At 42.7% G+C, this 17,015-nt stretch overlaps 1 protein-coding gene across 2 annotated transcripts in view; it reads left to right on the forward strand.

Moving 5' to 3' along the window:
• gmeb2 (glucocorticoid modulatory element binding protein 2) overlaps positions 1-17,015 on the forward strand; it is a 60,085-nt gene that overhangs the window by 5,845 nt on the left and 37,225 nt on the right. For both annotated transcript variants that reach the window (XM_068000565.1, XM_068000566.1), the window contains exon 2: positions 10,369-10,541. In XM_068000565.1, the coding sequence (XP_067856666.1) occupies positions 10,411-10,541 (131 nt within the window). In that variant the 5' untranslated portion in view covers positions 10,369-10,410. The remainder of the gene's footprint in view (positions 1-10,368; positions 10,542-17,015) is intronic.

Genomic DNA, 17,015 nt, shown 5'->3' on the forward strand with positions numbered 1-17,015 from the left:
TTACTGTACCCCGCTACAAATTCTTGAATATTGTTCTCCTGATAATTTAGTGAGTAAATGCCCCACCTGGTGTGGTACTAGCCCTATAGGCCACATGTGTGCAACTTCAGTCTCTGGTTGTGATGAGATAGCTGCTATGACCAGGCACAGAATTTGGGGACTACAATTAGCCTCAGTATCTCTGAGTTAGGGCGGGCAAAAGTGAACTAGAATTCCTGATGGTTTTTGAGTGTCGGTGTGTATAAATGGCTTGTCTACAATGCCCTGCAATGATGAATAGCCCACTAACATTCATTGTCTAAGCTCACGCATGAAGAATGGCTCCTTGGTCAAAATACTGGATGACTTCCAGTGCCAGTGGAACTGCACCTGGAAGGAGTCAAGAGAGAAAGTTAGAAATGAATTTGTTTTTTTTTTAAAAAAGATAGTTTCAGTAAAAAGTAAAGCAAGAACACAAATTTGCCTGGCAAAAGTTTGAACTGTAGCATCGGTTGAATCAGAGACATTTCCTGGTGGCACGTCAACCAGGTAATTTCAGGAACTCAGCCAGCCTGAAAACTATCCAGTGCAATGATATTGCCCCATTAAAAAATCTGTGTACTTTTTTGTAATTTCATCAGAGGACATGTAATTTACACATGTTACACAATGTGGGGAAAGGGTACTGTGTGTATAAGGAGATGCCCCACAGTATATTTACAGACATGTACCCTTGTGCTGTGTTCATTAATGTAGTTTAGATTAAAACTATTTCCTCTAGGATCAGTCTCTGAGATGTACAAGGCAGCACTCTGGACTGAATAGTGGTGGCTTAAACCCCCTCATTCACAAGTGTGGATTTGCACAGATACAGATTTGGGATTAGTAATTGTTCAGCACAGAGAGTCTTATGGTCATATTTCCATTGCGGAGACTACAGTTTGGTGTAGAGAAAAAATGAATTCACATTCCAGCAAGCTGTATTTATGCTGGCTTCTGAACCTGTGATGGACATGTATGTGCTTTGGTATGCTTGCCAAGGTCATGTTATTGCCAACAGTAAGACAGATTGAAAAGCATTAGAAGTGAATAGAGTTGCTTTTACGTTTAATAAGGAGACACAAAGAAATAGAATACATTTTTTTCACCCATAATTATAATTGAAAATGTGTGATATTGGAAATATTTGTAGAAACTGAGCCCTACTGGATTGGATGCACCCTGAAAAAAATTAAAAATTGCCACCAAACTGTGTCATGATGTGTTTGATTTTTTTAAATCACTTTTTGATTTACAACAGTCCTTCATTGTGCATGTAGTGGCTGAAGATGTTAACCCAAGCTCACCACTGGTCAAACTCTTAAGATTTAATGCAGCAGAGCATTTAAGCAGCTTTTCACAAATAGGTACATCAAGAAGTTCCACGAGTGATTTCTTTCATCTCCAGGTGTGTAATTCAAGATTCCTGCTCATTATCAAGTAGACCTACAGGCAGAGAAGTTATCTGCCATGGAGAATTTTCACCAGTTGCTTTAACATTAAATAAGTAATACTATCTCTGATTTATAAAACTTGTATGTGAAACGCTTTGGTTATACTATGCTGCTGTTCTGAGAACTGTAGCTATAATAGTTTGAAGCGCAATTGCCAAAACCCCTGCCACAGTGCCTGGCTGCAAAGTACCTGAGCACATTTTAATCCAGTGCAGTAGAGTTACAATATCAATCCCAAGTGATTTAAGGCAGCTTGCCCAAGGGGATGTATTACATTTTTGGGTCTTTTTTGTCCTTCTTACAGTAGATTATTTCAGCCCTCATAGCTTAGATTACACTTGTGAGTGAGTTCCCCCATACTTTCGAGAGTGTTTATTTTGCCATGAGATCAGTAAAGTACCTCAGAACTGAACGCAAGCCCTATCTGGTAATTTTTTAAGCAATTGGGCCTGGAATTTCCTTAATGTGATTTACACTACTGTTGCACCTTTCTAAAAAAAAGTGCAACACCCACCAGTGGTTTCAAATGTAAGCAGTCTTATAACACCAGGTTATAGTCCAACAGCTTTATTTGAAATCACAAGCTTTCGGAGCTTTCCTTCTTCGTCAGGTGAGTGTAGGATTCCATAAAGGCACAGCATATATAGTTAGAGAACAATGCCTGGTGATTACAGATAATCTTTCCAACTGCCCGTTATCACACCTCGGCAGAGATAATCAAAGCAATCAAAGGAGTGGATGGTGTTCAGACAGAGAAACATTATATCCCAGACTACTGAATACACAAGCGGTCAGAACACAAAGACAGAGAGAGAGACCCGAAAGGCAGAGAAGAGAGAGAATGACCAGTTGTATTAAAAACAGATAACTTTTTTTCGCTGGTGGGGTTACATGTAGTGTGACATGAACCCAAGATCCCGGTTGAGGCCGTCCTCATAGGTGCGGAACTTGGCTATCAATTTCTGCTCGACGATTTTACGTTGTCGTGTGTCTCGAAGGCCGCCTTGGAGAACGCTTACCCGAAGATCGGAGGCTGAATGTCCTTGACTGCTGAAGTGTTCCCCGACTGGGAGGGAACCCTCCTGTCTGGCGATTGTTGCGCGGTGTCCGTTCATCCGTTGTCGCAGTGTCTGCATGGTCTCGCCGATGTACCATGCTCCGGGGCATGGTACATCGGCATGGTACATCGGCAAAGCATCCTACGCACTCTCATCCCACGTATTCCCCGCGTGGGAGACTTCTACTGCCTCCCAAAGATACACAGAGCCAACACACCCGGACGTCCTATGGTATCAGGCAACGGAACCCTGTATGAGAACCTCTCTGGATACGTCGAGGGCATCCTGAAACCCATCGTACAGGGAACCCCCAGCTTCTGTCACGACACTACAGACTTCCTACAAAAACTTAGCACCCACGGACCAGTTGAACCAGGAACACTTCTCACCACGATGGACGTCTCGGCACTCTACACCAGTATCCCCCACGATGACGGCATCGCTGCAACAGCCTTAGTACTCAACACCAACAACAGCCAATCTCCAGACGCCATCCTACAACTCATCCGCTTCATCCTGGATCACAATGTCTTCACCTTCGATAACCAGTTCTTTACCCAAACACACGGAACAGCCATGGGGACCAAATGCGCACCCCAATACGCCAACATTTTCATGCACAAGTTCGAACACGACTTCTTCACTGCACAGGACCTCCAACCAACGCTATACACCAGATACATCGACGACATTTTCTTCCTATGGACCCACGGCGAAGAATCACTGAAGAGACTACACGATAACATCAACAAGTTCCATCCCACCATCAAACTCACCATGGACTACTCCTCAGAATCGGTTTCATTCTTGGACACATGAATCTCCATCAAAGACGGGCACCTCAGCACCTCACTCTACCGCAAGCCCACGGACAACCTCACGATGCTCCACTTTTCCAGCTTCCACCCTAACCACGTCAAAGAGGCCATCCCCTATGGACAGGCCCTGCAAATACACAGGATCTGCTCAGACGAGGAGGAACGCGATGGACACCTATAGACGCTGAAAGACACCCTCGTAAGAACGGGATATGACGCTCGACTCGTCGATAGACAGTTCCGATGGGCCACAGCGAAAAATCGCATAGACCTCCTCAGAAGACAAACACGGGACACAACCAACAGAATACCCTTCGTCGTCCAGTACTTCCCCGGAGCGGAGAAACTATGCCATGTTCTCCGCAGCCTTCAACATGTCATCGATGACGACGAACACCTCGCTAAGGCCATCCCCACGCCTCCACTACTCTCCTTCAAACAGCCACCTAACCTCAAACAGACCATCATTCGCAGCAAATTACCCAGCTTTCAGGAGAACAGCATCCACGACACCACACAACCCTGCCACGGCAACCTCTGCAAGACATGCCAGATCATCGACACAGATACCACCATCACACGAGAGGACACCACCCACCAGGTACATGGTTCATACTCCTGTGACTCGGCCAACGTTGTCTACCTCATACGTTGCAGGAAAGGATGCCCCGGAGCATGGTACATCGGCGAGACCATGCAGACACTGCGACAACGGATGAACGGACACCGCGCAACAATCGCCAGACAGGAGGGATCCCTCCCAGTCGGGGAACACTTCAGCAGTCAAGGACATTCAGCCTCCGATCTTCGGGTAAGCGTTCTCCAAGGCGGCCTTCGAGACACACGACAACGCAAAATCGTCGAGCAGAAATTGATAGCCAAGTTCTGCACCCATGAGGATGGCCTCAACCGGGATCTTGGGTTCATGTCACACTACATGTAACCCCACCAGCGATTAAAAAGTTATCTGTTTTTAATACAACTGGTCATTCTGTGTGTGTGTCTCTCTCTCTGTCTTTGTGTTATGACCGCTTGTGTATTCAGTAGTCTGGGATGTAATGTTTCTCTGTCTGAACACCATCCACTCCTTTGATTGCTTTGATTATATCTCTGCCGAGGTGTGATAACGGGCAGTTGGAAAGATTATCTGTAATCACCAGGCATTGTTCTCTGACTATATATGCTGTGCCTTTATGGAATCCTACACTCACCTGACGAAGGAGGAAAGCTCCAAAAGCCTGTGATTTCAAATAAAGCTGTTGGACTATAACCTGGTGTTGTAAGACTCCTTACATTTGTCCACCCCAGTCCATCACCGGCATCTCCACACACAGTGGTTTCTAGAGGTTGATGCACAGAAGTTTCCTGGATATGCTCATTTGCACACCCTTTTGTGCAGGCATTGGTGTAAAAACAGTGCAAGTTACTGAACAGGAAACCTCTGTGCAGCCTTTTTAATGCACTGTGCAACCTGCACTTTTCAGCAGAATACCAGGGAACAAGCAAGTAACTGTGAGGCAGTAACTGTGCTTGGCCCTTTCATTTCCCTCTCAAATTATTTCACTGCATGTCTTACTAATATTTTTACATGGACAGAATTATGAATACTCAAAAACCATCTGTGTGCTGGGGAAGCAGGGCAAGGCACCAAGCCAGAAGAGAAGAATGCACAACTTCATTCCTTCGGATCTCTAAGCCCTCCTGGAGGGCATTGAAGGCAGGATAAATTCCCAGGTGCGGGTGCCACCAAGTCACCTGGAGCGACCTGACACTGGCATTGATTGGCAGCTCTCTCACCCTAGGACTGCAGAACAGAGCTGCAAGAAATTTCACATCCTCAGCAGGGTAGGCAAGGTAACATTGTACACTCCTCCCTTTTGTTCCTTGCCCATCCTAGGCACCAGCCTTCACTCTTTGAAAGTAGCACTTCCACAACTAACACTTCACAATGATCCTTGGTCAACGGGCTCCAATTCGCACCATTTTGCACTATGGCTGTCCATCTCCCCTCACAGCAGTAACTTACATGCTCAACCTTAAAACTCATCTTCCGCTTTAATATCTTCATATCTCTTACTTTTCCTCTCCCATGTCACATGGCACAAGCCTGACCCTCAGTCACTCTAACTTTTAGCAGGACATATTTGGCATGCAATGCTCATCATAGGCAAGCTGCTGGAGGGGGCTTCCCCAACCTTTAGTACCTTATCCTCTTCGAAAACAAGCACATGCAACTTGTGGAGAGGTACTCCGCACTTTCTGTGGAAGATGGTGAAGTCGGTGATATCTTGCTGATGTCAGTTTACTGACTGAGCACCTATTGCCGTGGCATCTCAAGCACTGCACAGACTGAACTTTCTACTACCTCCTCTCTCTCCTTACTTCCAAGAGGCTGAAGCTCACCCATTCTTAGCTGCTAACCTCCTTTCCTGTATATCCACCACAGCAACGGATGCCACAAGAGGAGAAAGATGATAATGAGGACCAAGCCACCGAGGAGTCACAACATATGATTCAGCCATCTCTCAGGCAGCAGCACATGCCAGGCCTCCAGCCTTCCCCCTCATAGCACCGTTCCAGTGGAGCATGGGTGGTGAGACTGGGCTACCCAGGGGCAGAGATGCAGCCAGCAGCGGTTCCATGCCAGGAGTCGGCTTAAGACAATGGCCACCTCAGTCCTGTGACCCTTACGTACAGCAGGAGGAGCTAACCATCTCTCATCATCCTGGCCCTCAGGTGTCCCTTATTTGGTGCTAACCCATTCACTCAGGTGATGATTGTTGGCAAAGTCATATGAGGGCTGATGTGTCATCATGTGGTAGGATGGATATTGGTTTGAGGGAATATCTCTTCATTTGCAAATGGAGAAGAAGGAGGTCAGGCTGTGGTGTCCAGGTATTCATAAGAACATAAGAAATAGGAGCAGGAGTAGGTCATACGGCCCCTCGAGCCTGCTCCCCCATTCAATAAGATCATGGCTGATCTTTGACCTCAACTCCACTTTCCCACTTGATTCCCTGAGATTCCAAAAATCTATCGACCTCAGCCTTGAATATACTCAACGACTGAGCATCCACTGCCCTCTGGGATAGAGCATTCCAAAGATTCACAACCCTCTGAGTGAAGAAATTCCTCCTCATCTCAGTCTTAAACGACCAACCACTTATCCTGAGACTATGACCCTAGTTTTAGACTCTCCAGCCAGGGAAAACAGACTCTCAGCATCTACCCTGTCAAGCCCTCTCAGAATCTTATATGTTTCAATGAGATCACCTCTCATTCTTCTAAACTCCAAAGAGTACAGGCCCATTCTAGTCAACCTCTCATAGGACAACCCTCTCATCTCAGGAATCAATCTAGTGAACCTTCATTGCACCGCCTCTAAGGCAAGTATATCCTTCCTTAGATAAGGAGACCACCAAAACTGTATACAGAACTCCAGGTGTGGTCTCACTAAGGCCCCATACAAATGTAGCAAGAATTCCTTACGCTAAAACTCCAACCCCCTTGCAATAAAGGCCAACATACCGTTTGCCTTCCTAATTAGCTGCATGTTAACTTTCTGTGTTTTGTGAACGAGGACACCCAAATCTCTCTGAACAACAACATTTAATAGATTCTCACCATTTAAAAAATATTCTGTTTTTCTATTCTTCCTACCAAAGTGAATGACCTCACATTTCCCCACATTATACTTCATCTGCCACCTTCTTGCCCAATCACTTAACCTGTCTATATCCCTTTGCAGACTCATTGCGTCCTCCTCACAGCTTACTTTCCTACCTAGCTTTGTATCGCCAGCAAACTTGGATACATTACATTCAGTCCCCTCATCTAAGTTATTAATATAGATTGTAAATAGCTGCGGCCCAAACACTGATCCTTGCGGCACTCCACTAGTCACAGCCTGCCAACCTGAAAAAGACGAGTTTATTCCTACTGTCTGTAATCACGTAGAGAAGACTTCTGAGAGTATCTACCCTCTGATGCAGCTGTGAGAACTCCTCTGAATGGATGTCATCCTGATGTTCTCATGATCTTTCAGAACCAGCACCTCCTCTTAAGCCATGTCAAACTGCGGTCCTTCCTGGATGATAAAGTTGTGAAGGGCACAGCAGGTGATAATGATTCTGGTGACCCTATCTGGTGCATACTCCAGACCTCGCCCCAACCTATCCAGACAGCGAAACCCGGGGGTGTGCCATGTTGCTCATTAGCCATCTGTTGATACAGTTTTATTCTTTGAAGAGATCAGAGAGTGCCAAATGCCGGAGGATGAATGTGTCATGGCAGCTTACTGCATATTGGATGTTGACATGAAGGATTCTCTGAGTGGAGTCAAAAACATATCTGCACATTCTTAGAGTGGAATCCCTTCCTGTTTAGGTGAGGGGTGCTCAGCAGGCACCTTAACTGTGATGTGGAGAAGCCAGCAACCCCATAGCCCTTTTCTCTATGCTGCCTGGCTGTGATGTCAAAGCTAATGAAGTGGGCTTTTCTGCTGCACAGGGCATCAGTGACCTGGCGTATGCATGCCATTACTGCTCCGTGGCTTAAGGTGCACCTCATGTATTTGGGTCTAACTTACGCAGAGTGCAATGGGCAGCAAATTGAGGAAACCTGTGTCCACGGCATCACTGGCTGACAGGTACACATATGCAAATAAGCCCAACAGGGACATGGCTGGCAGATCATGGAAAGGTCTAAAAACATTGAGGACACTTAGTAGAAATAATTTAAAGGCGCATAAATGCCGCAAATATCTTAAACCCAAGTTTCCTCGCTAAATGTAATTCCTATGCCTCACTAACGTGCTGAAAACCTTTGCTTTATTAGCTGAGGCATAGAATATAAGAGCAGAGAGGTTATACTAGAACTGTATACAACATTGGTTAGGCTACAGCTTGAGTACTGCATATTGCTCTGGGCACCACATTACAGGAAAGATGTGATTGCACTAGAGAGGGTACAGAGGAGATTTACGAGGATGATGCCAGGGATGGAGAATTTTAGCTATGAGAAAAGATTGGATCGGCTGGAGTTGTTTTCTTTGGAACAAAGGAGGTTGAGGGGAGATTTAATTGAGGTATATAAAATTATGATGGGACTAGATCGAGCAGATAGGGAAGACCTATTTCCCTTAACAGAGGAATCAGTGACCGGGGGCATAGACTTAAAGTAATTGGTAGAAGGATTGGCAGGGAGCTGAGGAGAAATTTTTTCACTCAGAGGGTGGTGGGGGGGGGGGAGGGTCTGGAACTCACTGCCTGAAGGGGTGGTAGAGGCTGAAACCCTCAACTCATTTTAAAAAGTACTTGGATGTGCACTTGAAGTGCCGTAACCTACAGGGCGACAGACCAAGTGCTGGAAAGTGGAATTAAGCTGGAAAGCTCTTTTTCGGCCGGCACGGACACGGTGGGCCAAACGACCTCCTTCTTTGCCGTAACTTTCTATGATTCTATGAAAACAGTGAGAAAATTCACTCCCTTAAAATTTACCTTGTGCCTGCATAAGATTTCATTCCCGTTTCCGAGAGTGGTAGAGTAACGCATCAGACCTTGTTTCAAGTGTAAAATATTAAGCAAATTTATTAAACAATGAACCAGCGAATAATACAAGTGATTATAATACAATTATGTATTTACAGTAAAAAGTCTATTATTTAACTCCTTCTGTGGACCAAATAAAATGATTACAGCTCTTAACATCTTTGGTTTTAAAACAAAAACTCTTAAATTGATTCCTTTAAAAAAAATCTTACCACTGTGGTTTAGTTAAACTATTTTGTGGGAATTTCAAAATGATTTTTCTCTCTTTAGGAGTTTCAAACTAATCTGTTCCTGCTCTTAGACTTTTAGATTGATTACTCAATTCAAACAGGATTGCTCATTTTATACCCCACAAAAGAGTTACTAGAACTTCCTGGATTTTGAATATCTGACCACTCAAATTAAAAAAGGAACTGACTGATCTTGTCACATACAAACTGAACCAATCACTTGGCATTATTTAAGTTTTAATTATTCCTCTCTATAACCTGTAATAGACATAACTAGAAACATTGTATTGGAATAAGCTTGGTAGAAGAATCTGAATTGCAGTTGGCATTTTAAAAATAAAACCCGCTTATGTAGTATAACTGGATACAAAGGAATAGCCACCAAACCAAAACTACCTAAAAAACCTCATCTTTGTCAAAGGGTAGCATATTGTTATTTTCAGGAGTTTGATCGGGCCCTGACTCAGATGTCCACTCTGATGTTGACATGCAGCAGAAACCACTGTACGTTGATGTAAAAATGGCAGTATAACTTTATCCAAAGATAAATCAGTTGGCAGCATCTTGGGATGATTTTCTATGTTAAAGGCACAGTATAAACACAAGCTGTTGTAGTTTCCATGAAAATATGCACAAGAATAGTTCTCAAAAGGGGGCGAGGAGAGGAATAATTAATTTTATACTTCAGCTGAGTACAGATATTTCAATCAGTAAGAAATTATGAAAAAGGAACAGGAGATTTGAGAGACTAGAAATAATATATTATGCTTTTAAATAGATCAGGCGTTCTCGGTCAGGTGCAGCACTCACAGGGAGTATTGTCAAAAATTTGCAGGTCTGCAACCACTGATTTTCCATCCATTAACGTCAATGGGTAGAAAATCAAAGTTTGCAAGCCTACGATTTCCTTTCAAGCACCACTCCTAGCTGGAAGCATCCGATTGAGGGAGCAATCAACTTGTGTTTTTAATGCGTGCTGAAAATCTTCAAGTAAATACTCGACAGCTGCCAGTCAGTTCTGTGAAACTCATAGTTTATGCCTCATAGCATGGTTGCTAGTTGATTGGTTAAAATAATTAAATTATGTCTCATGGGTACTTTGCAAAGCCAAAGGTTGAAGTGTCTATTGACACTGAAGCATTAAGCATGTTTCTCTTCTTTGACCAGTTAATTCAAATGACTCCCACTAATTTACTTTTTTGTAAACTTAGTAATTTGTTGAATTTATGCTTTCCTTTTAGCTGGACAAACTTCTGTCATCAACTTACTTCAAGCTCATAGCCATGGCTACTCCAGACGTCAGTGTTCACGTAGAGGAGGTGGTTGTCGTGACAACACCTGACACCCCATCAGATGGAAATGCAGTCGAAGAGGTTAAGACAGTTTTGGTAGACTTCAAATCAACACAGCCTAGGTAGGGAGACATGCTCTAGATTCTTGTGTTTATTTAGTCTAGTTATCAGATATTAAAATGCTTCCAACTTCTGTAGATGCTGATCCAAACAACTGTTGACTTATTGCAGCTGTTGGTTTTGGGTAACTCAATTATTTTAATTATTTTCCTTTAAAAGATAGAAGATGCTAAGGTTTCTATTACTGTAGCTGAAGCAGTAATCAGCTTTAAGATGAGATTTCCTTTAACAGGAAAAGGTAAACCCCATTGTGCAGTGTGGTGTACTATAAATGGTTTGTGTTCATAGTTTATGACTATAACATGTAAATGGGTAATCATACAGAGTTAGTAAATGAATTATCAGCACATTATACATCTACCTGCTCTGTAGAAATCATGCATCAGTCAGACAATCACAATAATGTATTCAGTGACCCAGATTGACTGCCTTTAGCCATGGAGATGGCGAGATGATGACTGGCAGTATTCCATTCAGAAGTAGGTGAGCAGGCCTGGGGTTGTCAGCATTGTATTTCATTTCAACTTCTGAAGAGAAGGCTTTACCACAGAGTCACTGCTTACTTTATTTAGCTATTATCAATTACTTATCTAAATAGTAAAAGCTTCATGTTTTGATGCTGTGCATTGCCAATCTATTTGTGAAAAATTAATACTTAATTGAGCTTCTGGAGGCCAACATGTGCAAAAGTTTGAAACTCAGTCCAAATTTACAGAACTCTAGACTGACTACAATCATTTTTGAAATTAATACATTATTGCATCATGACACCAAAAGGCTCAGTTCCTGGAGGTTTTTTTTCTGGTACTCAAAAGCCTGAGGATAAAGTTGAGCATCTTGGGTTCTTGAGCTCCTAGTTTGCAGATTAAAAAATGTTTTGTAGAATATCCACCAGGTATGCTTAAGAGAGTTCAATTAAATGCTACCTTCCTATCACTGGTGGCTGATCTGTGATGCAGGAAATGTATCTGCACATTATTTTAAAATAAGTTCCTGCTGCAGGTGATTGTATGTGCAGTAGAAGGACGCAATAATTGATAACCTCAATCTCACCTCTGTAGTGGGATTTTAGAATTTTTTTTAAGCCATTCAATTCTCCTCTCTTTTATGGCTGTAAGGTTTCAATGTGAAATTATTTTGGGCAGTCTTTAAACCAATTCTTAGTTATTGTGAACCCAGAGCAAAAAACAACCCTTATTTGCTATTGATTGACACAAAATTGCAAATCTCATTCAAACAGACTTGAGGAATGGTTTATGTGGCATTACCTTGCTGTTGCGGCTGAGCCATATTTCTGGGAAAGAGTAGAGAAAGCTTTACTTTACATCCAATTTGTGCTATACTTGATTGACTGTTCTTGATGCTGACTCTGGGTGCCTGCAGTGGGAAGGTGTTCCATTTCCAAGTGCCAAAATCTCTTATCTTGATGAGCACAAAGTTCAGCAACAATTTTTTAGAAAGAGGGAAAAATACTCTTAATAATAACTTTTTTTTCAGACTTTATTCAAACCCCTGACAGAACTTCAGCTGACATACAAACATACGAAAATGATGGGCAGGAAAAGACCAGCTGGTCTATCAAGCCTGCCCCACATGATGCCTGGAGCATCATGACTAGATACTTCCTACCCTCCCACACCCATGTAATCTCCTGGGACGGCAAAAAAACAGAAAAAAACCCAGAGCCAATAAGACAAAAAAAATCTGGAAATTTCCTCTCCGACCCCCTCATGTAATCAAAACCAGTCCAGGAGATCACATGGAACATGTGTTATCTGTAAAGCTATTTACCTTCTGTATGATATGATCTCTGCCCCAGTCAGGAACCGGTCCAGCTCTCTTTTGAAGGCATACCGAGAGTCAGCACAAGCTGGCAATGCATTCCAGAGGCTCACTACTCTCTGGGAAAAAAAGAACCACCTAACATCTAGTCTATTCCTACTTTTGTGCAGTTTAAATGCATGTCCCCTGGTCCTAGCCAATCTGTCAAACTGAAATAATCTATCAAAAGGCATGCAATTCAACCCTTTCATTATTTTATATACCTCTATCAGGTCGCCTCTGTCTATGCTGCTCTAAAGTAAATAGACCCAGTTCTTTAAGCCTATCTGAGTAACTATGGTACTTTAAGCTAGGAATCATTCTTGTATCTCTCCTCTGAACCTTTTCCACGGCCGCTATATCATCCACCATGTGAGGGAACCAAAACTGGGCACAGTACTCCAGATGGGGTCTAGCCAATGACCTGTATATGACAGAATGGTGATTTGTACTGAATGGTTCTATTAATACAACCCAATTCCCTGTTTGCTTTGGCTGCGACTTCTCCGCATTGGTCGTGAACCTTCAGTTATCTGTGCAGAATAACACCTAGTTCCTTTTCTCTCTCAATCACTTTCAGTATTGTAAATTATAAGCATATTATATGTTGGTCCTACCCACATGCATGACACTGCATTTCTCTAGCTTAAATGCTATTTGCCATTGCTCGCCCATTTCCCTAGCGCATCTAAATCTTTTTGCAGAAATTTGTACTCCTGTCTTAACCTTTGCACAAATTTAAGTATTGTTTGCAAACATACTGACCGTATCCCCAACACTGCTGTCCAGGTCATTAATAAAAACAGTGAACGGTAGTGGACTTAACACCAATCCCTGCGGGCACCACTAGCAACCTGCCTCCAAGCTGATCCACAGTTGTTAACTACAACTTTCTGGCTGCGGGATTGGAGCCAATTCCTAGTCCAGCAAATTAAATTCCCACTGATACCACAAGATTCTATCTCGTGAAGTAACCTAGTGTGAGGTACCTTATCCAATGCTTAATGATATGGTAACTCATCGTGTCTTATTCAGACATGATGTTCATCAGGATCATGAAAGTATTATTATTAAACTCTAACTCTTGGTAGTTTAACAAAAGGGTACCAGCAAGATCCTCCAAGAATTGAGCCTTTTAGTGCAAAACTGCTAAAATTCACCTCAGAAAACTGTAAACAGTAGACTTGTGAAAAATTCTGACACTTTCAGTGGAATTCCCGATAATTAAGGTTCAGACATAGAGGTTAGAAGTTCTGTTTTGGGGTCCTGCAGCCTGAGTACTGAACAGATGCATCTGGGGAATGGATTGTGCAGTGGGTTACAACACATCCTTTCACCTCTGGATCCTGGATTTGAAACAACCCAGATGACATCTCCTCTTTACTGGTTGTAAGAATTCTGAGTGAAATGAGTCTGAATTTGGTCCCCAGCAGCCATGAATCCACAGCACAAAAGGGACTGTGATTTGATTCTATAGTGTTGGCTTCACTTTGACAACCCACAAGGAGGGTTGGTGTGGTAAATTGATATGTCACATTGGTGCAATGAGATATGCTGTTCTGAGATTGAAGTAAAATGAGCTTTTCTCTGTATCTGTCACATGCTATACATGACCCAGGAGTGCTTGGTTCAGAAACTGGTAGCCAAAAGTGTTCCTTTCCTAAGGACTGATATCCCTGATGCGTACAATGATTAACCAAAAATAAATAATGGATGCAGCTGCAGGATAAATGTAGAGTAACATACAATATGTAGTTTGTTTGTGATAGACTCTTTTGAACCCAATATAGTTTCACCAATGTAACCATTTGTAACCTGATACCAGTTCGCCACAATTTACAGGAAGGCTTCCCTTGTGTGCTACTATTTATATAATATTCAGAGGGGTTGCGAGAGAAAACAAAGCACATTACACTGATTGCAGGAACCAGCAAATGCTCAAAATTTTCAAAGTGCATTCACCCATAGCTTAACCACAGATGAAGTACACTGTATACTCAATTTGTCAAGATCACATTTTCTATTTGCAGATCTTTTCCAACAAAAGAATATTATTGTCTTTTTTTAAAAAATGCATTAACTACTTAAACTATAAAGAAAATAATTCTGCACAATAGTACAATATACGATTTTATGGAAATTCATTTTTATTGTATTTTATTCTTTGCTATCATTAGGAAATTCAAATGAATTGCCATATAAATTGTTCATGTCATATTTCATCAAAAAGTACCTTGATTAAAGGCATCTGCATTATTTTTACTGTTCTGTTGTCAGAAATATCACACTAATATCTCCTTTTTTGGCTCGGTGTCAAATTTTGTTCTTAAGCTAACAAAAACAACTATTTCTTTGTCAGATGTACACTAGAGCTGCCTATTCTTTTGATAATGGGAATAATGAGGTTGAGCTGTCAACAAGCAGACCTGCCTTTGCCTGCAGCACAGAGGGCATGCCTAGCTCAGTTTTCTGATGGGAGTCTCTTCCTTCTAATTTGAATAGGCTACATGCACAGGAAAAGCTTGCCCAGAGAGCTTGACTTTTAGCACACTTGGATGGGAATCAGAAAATCTAGTGAAACAACAGTTCTCAAAGGACTGCAGCTAGCCCTTAAAAGGGAAGTTATTGGGGGAAGTGGGGGAACAGAAAAGTGGAGAAATTTATTACTTTGGCATAGCGAAGACAAATGGTCATCATTGCTCCATTTGATGTTGAAGAGTTAGAAGTCCGGCTGCAGGAGGTACACCAAAGAAGGATGGACTGTAGACCACTCTTCACTAAAAGCATAGGCGCAAGCTGCATGGTGGGAGGCTGTGGCCTCATTCAATGCAGTCACCCAGGTCCTTTGCACCTGGCTGCAAATGAGGAACAAGATTGCCGGTATCAAGAAGAAGAGAATGGTAACTGTGCTCCTAACTCTGGCATACATTTCTCGTGGGGCCCGTCAAGCATGGTACAAACCCAAGTTGGGAACTTCCATACCCATGGGAGGTACCATTTCACATAACCATTGGCCTTTTGCACGTAGTTTTTCATTATGACAAAGCTAGATGGCAAACTTTCCTTTTATGCATTGGTGGCAGATGTGGAACGGCAAACAGATGCTCAGGCTTAGAACCAAAATCACTCCTCAACTGTTAGGGGGCTTCCTAACAGTTAGCTGTGGATGTCCTCATCTCCTTCTAAAAATGCAGCCACCATGGACTGCTGCTGACTGATGGCATTATAGGAACATAGAAAATAGGAGCAGCAGTAGGCCATTCGGCCCTTCGAGCCCGCCATTCAATATGATCATGGCTGATCCTCTATCTCAATACCATATTCCCGCTCTCTCCCTTTATCCCTTGATGCCTTTTGTGTCTAGAAATCTATCTAGCTCCTTCTTAAATATATTCAGTGATTTGGTCTCCACAGCCTTCTGTGGTAGAGAATTCGACAGGTTCACCACCCTCTGAGTGAGAAATTTCTCCTCATCTCAGTCCTAAATGTCCTACCCCATATCCTGAGACTGTGACCCCCCCCAGCCAGGGGAAACATCCTCCCTGCATCCAGTCTGTCTAGCCCTGTCAGAATTTTATATGTTTCAATGAGATCCCCTCTCATTCTTCTAAACTCGAGTGAATACAGGCCTAGTCGACCCAATCTCTCCTCATACGACAGTCCTGCCATCCCAGGAATCAGTCTGATGAACCTTCGTTGCACTCCCTCCATGGCAAGTATATCCTTTCTTAGGTAAGGAGACCAAAACTGCACACAATACTCCAGGTGTGGTCTCACCAAGGCCCTGTATAACTGCAGTAAGACATCCTTGCTCCTCTACTCAAATCCTCTTGCAATAAAGGCCAAATACCAATTGCCTTCCTAACTGCTTGCTGCATCTGCATGTTTGCTTTCAGTGGCTGGTGCACAAGGATATATCAACATTTCCCAAACTATCACCATTTAAATAATACTCTGCCTTTCTGTTTTTCCTTCCGAAGTGGATAACTTCACATTTATACACATTATACTGCATCTGCCATGTATTTGCCCACTCACTCAACTTGTCTAAATCGCCTTGAAGCCTCTTTGCATCCTCCTCACAACTCATGATCCCACCTAGTTTTGTGTCATCAGCAAACTTGGAAATATTACATTTGGTTCTCATCCAAATCATTGATATATATTGTGAATAGCTGAGGCCCAAGCACTGATCCCTGCGGTACCTCACTGGTCACTGCCTGCCACCCTGAAAAAGACCCATTTATTCCTACTCTCTGTTTCCTGTCTGTTAATCAATTTTCAATCCATGTCAGTATATTACCCCCAATCCCATGTGCTTTAATTTTCCACACTAATCGCTTATGTGGGACTTTATCAAAGGCCTTCTGAAAATCCAAATAAACCAAATCCACTGGTTCTCTCTTATCTATTCTATTATGGCAGTGTTTGCAGCAGAATCAACTAATGCATGGAGAAAAATGCTGTAAAATTGCCTGGAAATGCAAGAACAACAACTTTTCTATTTATATAGAACTTTTAACGTAGTAAAATGTACCAAGGCACTTCACATGACAAAGCATCCCGCTTGATTGGCACCCCATCCAGCACCCTAAACATTCACTCTCTTCACCACCGGTGCACTGTGGCTGAAGTGTGTACCATCCACAGGATGC

Source organism: Heptranchias perlo, chromosome 19 (assembly GCF_035084215.1).
Source record: "Heptranchias perlo isolate sHepPer1 chromosome 19, sHepPer1.hap1, whole genome shotgun sequence".
Classification (NCBI taxonomy): Eukaryota; Metazoa; Chordata; class Chondrichthyes; order Hexanchiformes; family Hexanchidae; genus Heptranchias; species Heptranchias perlo.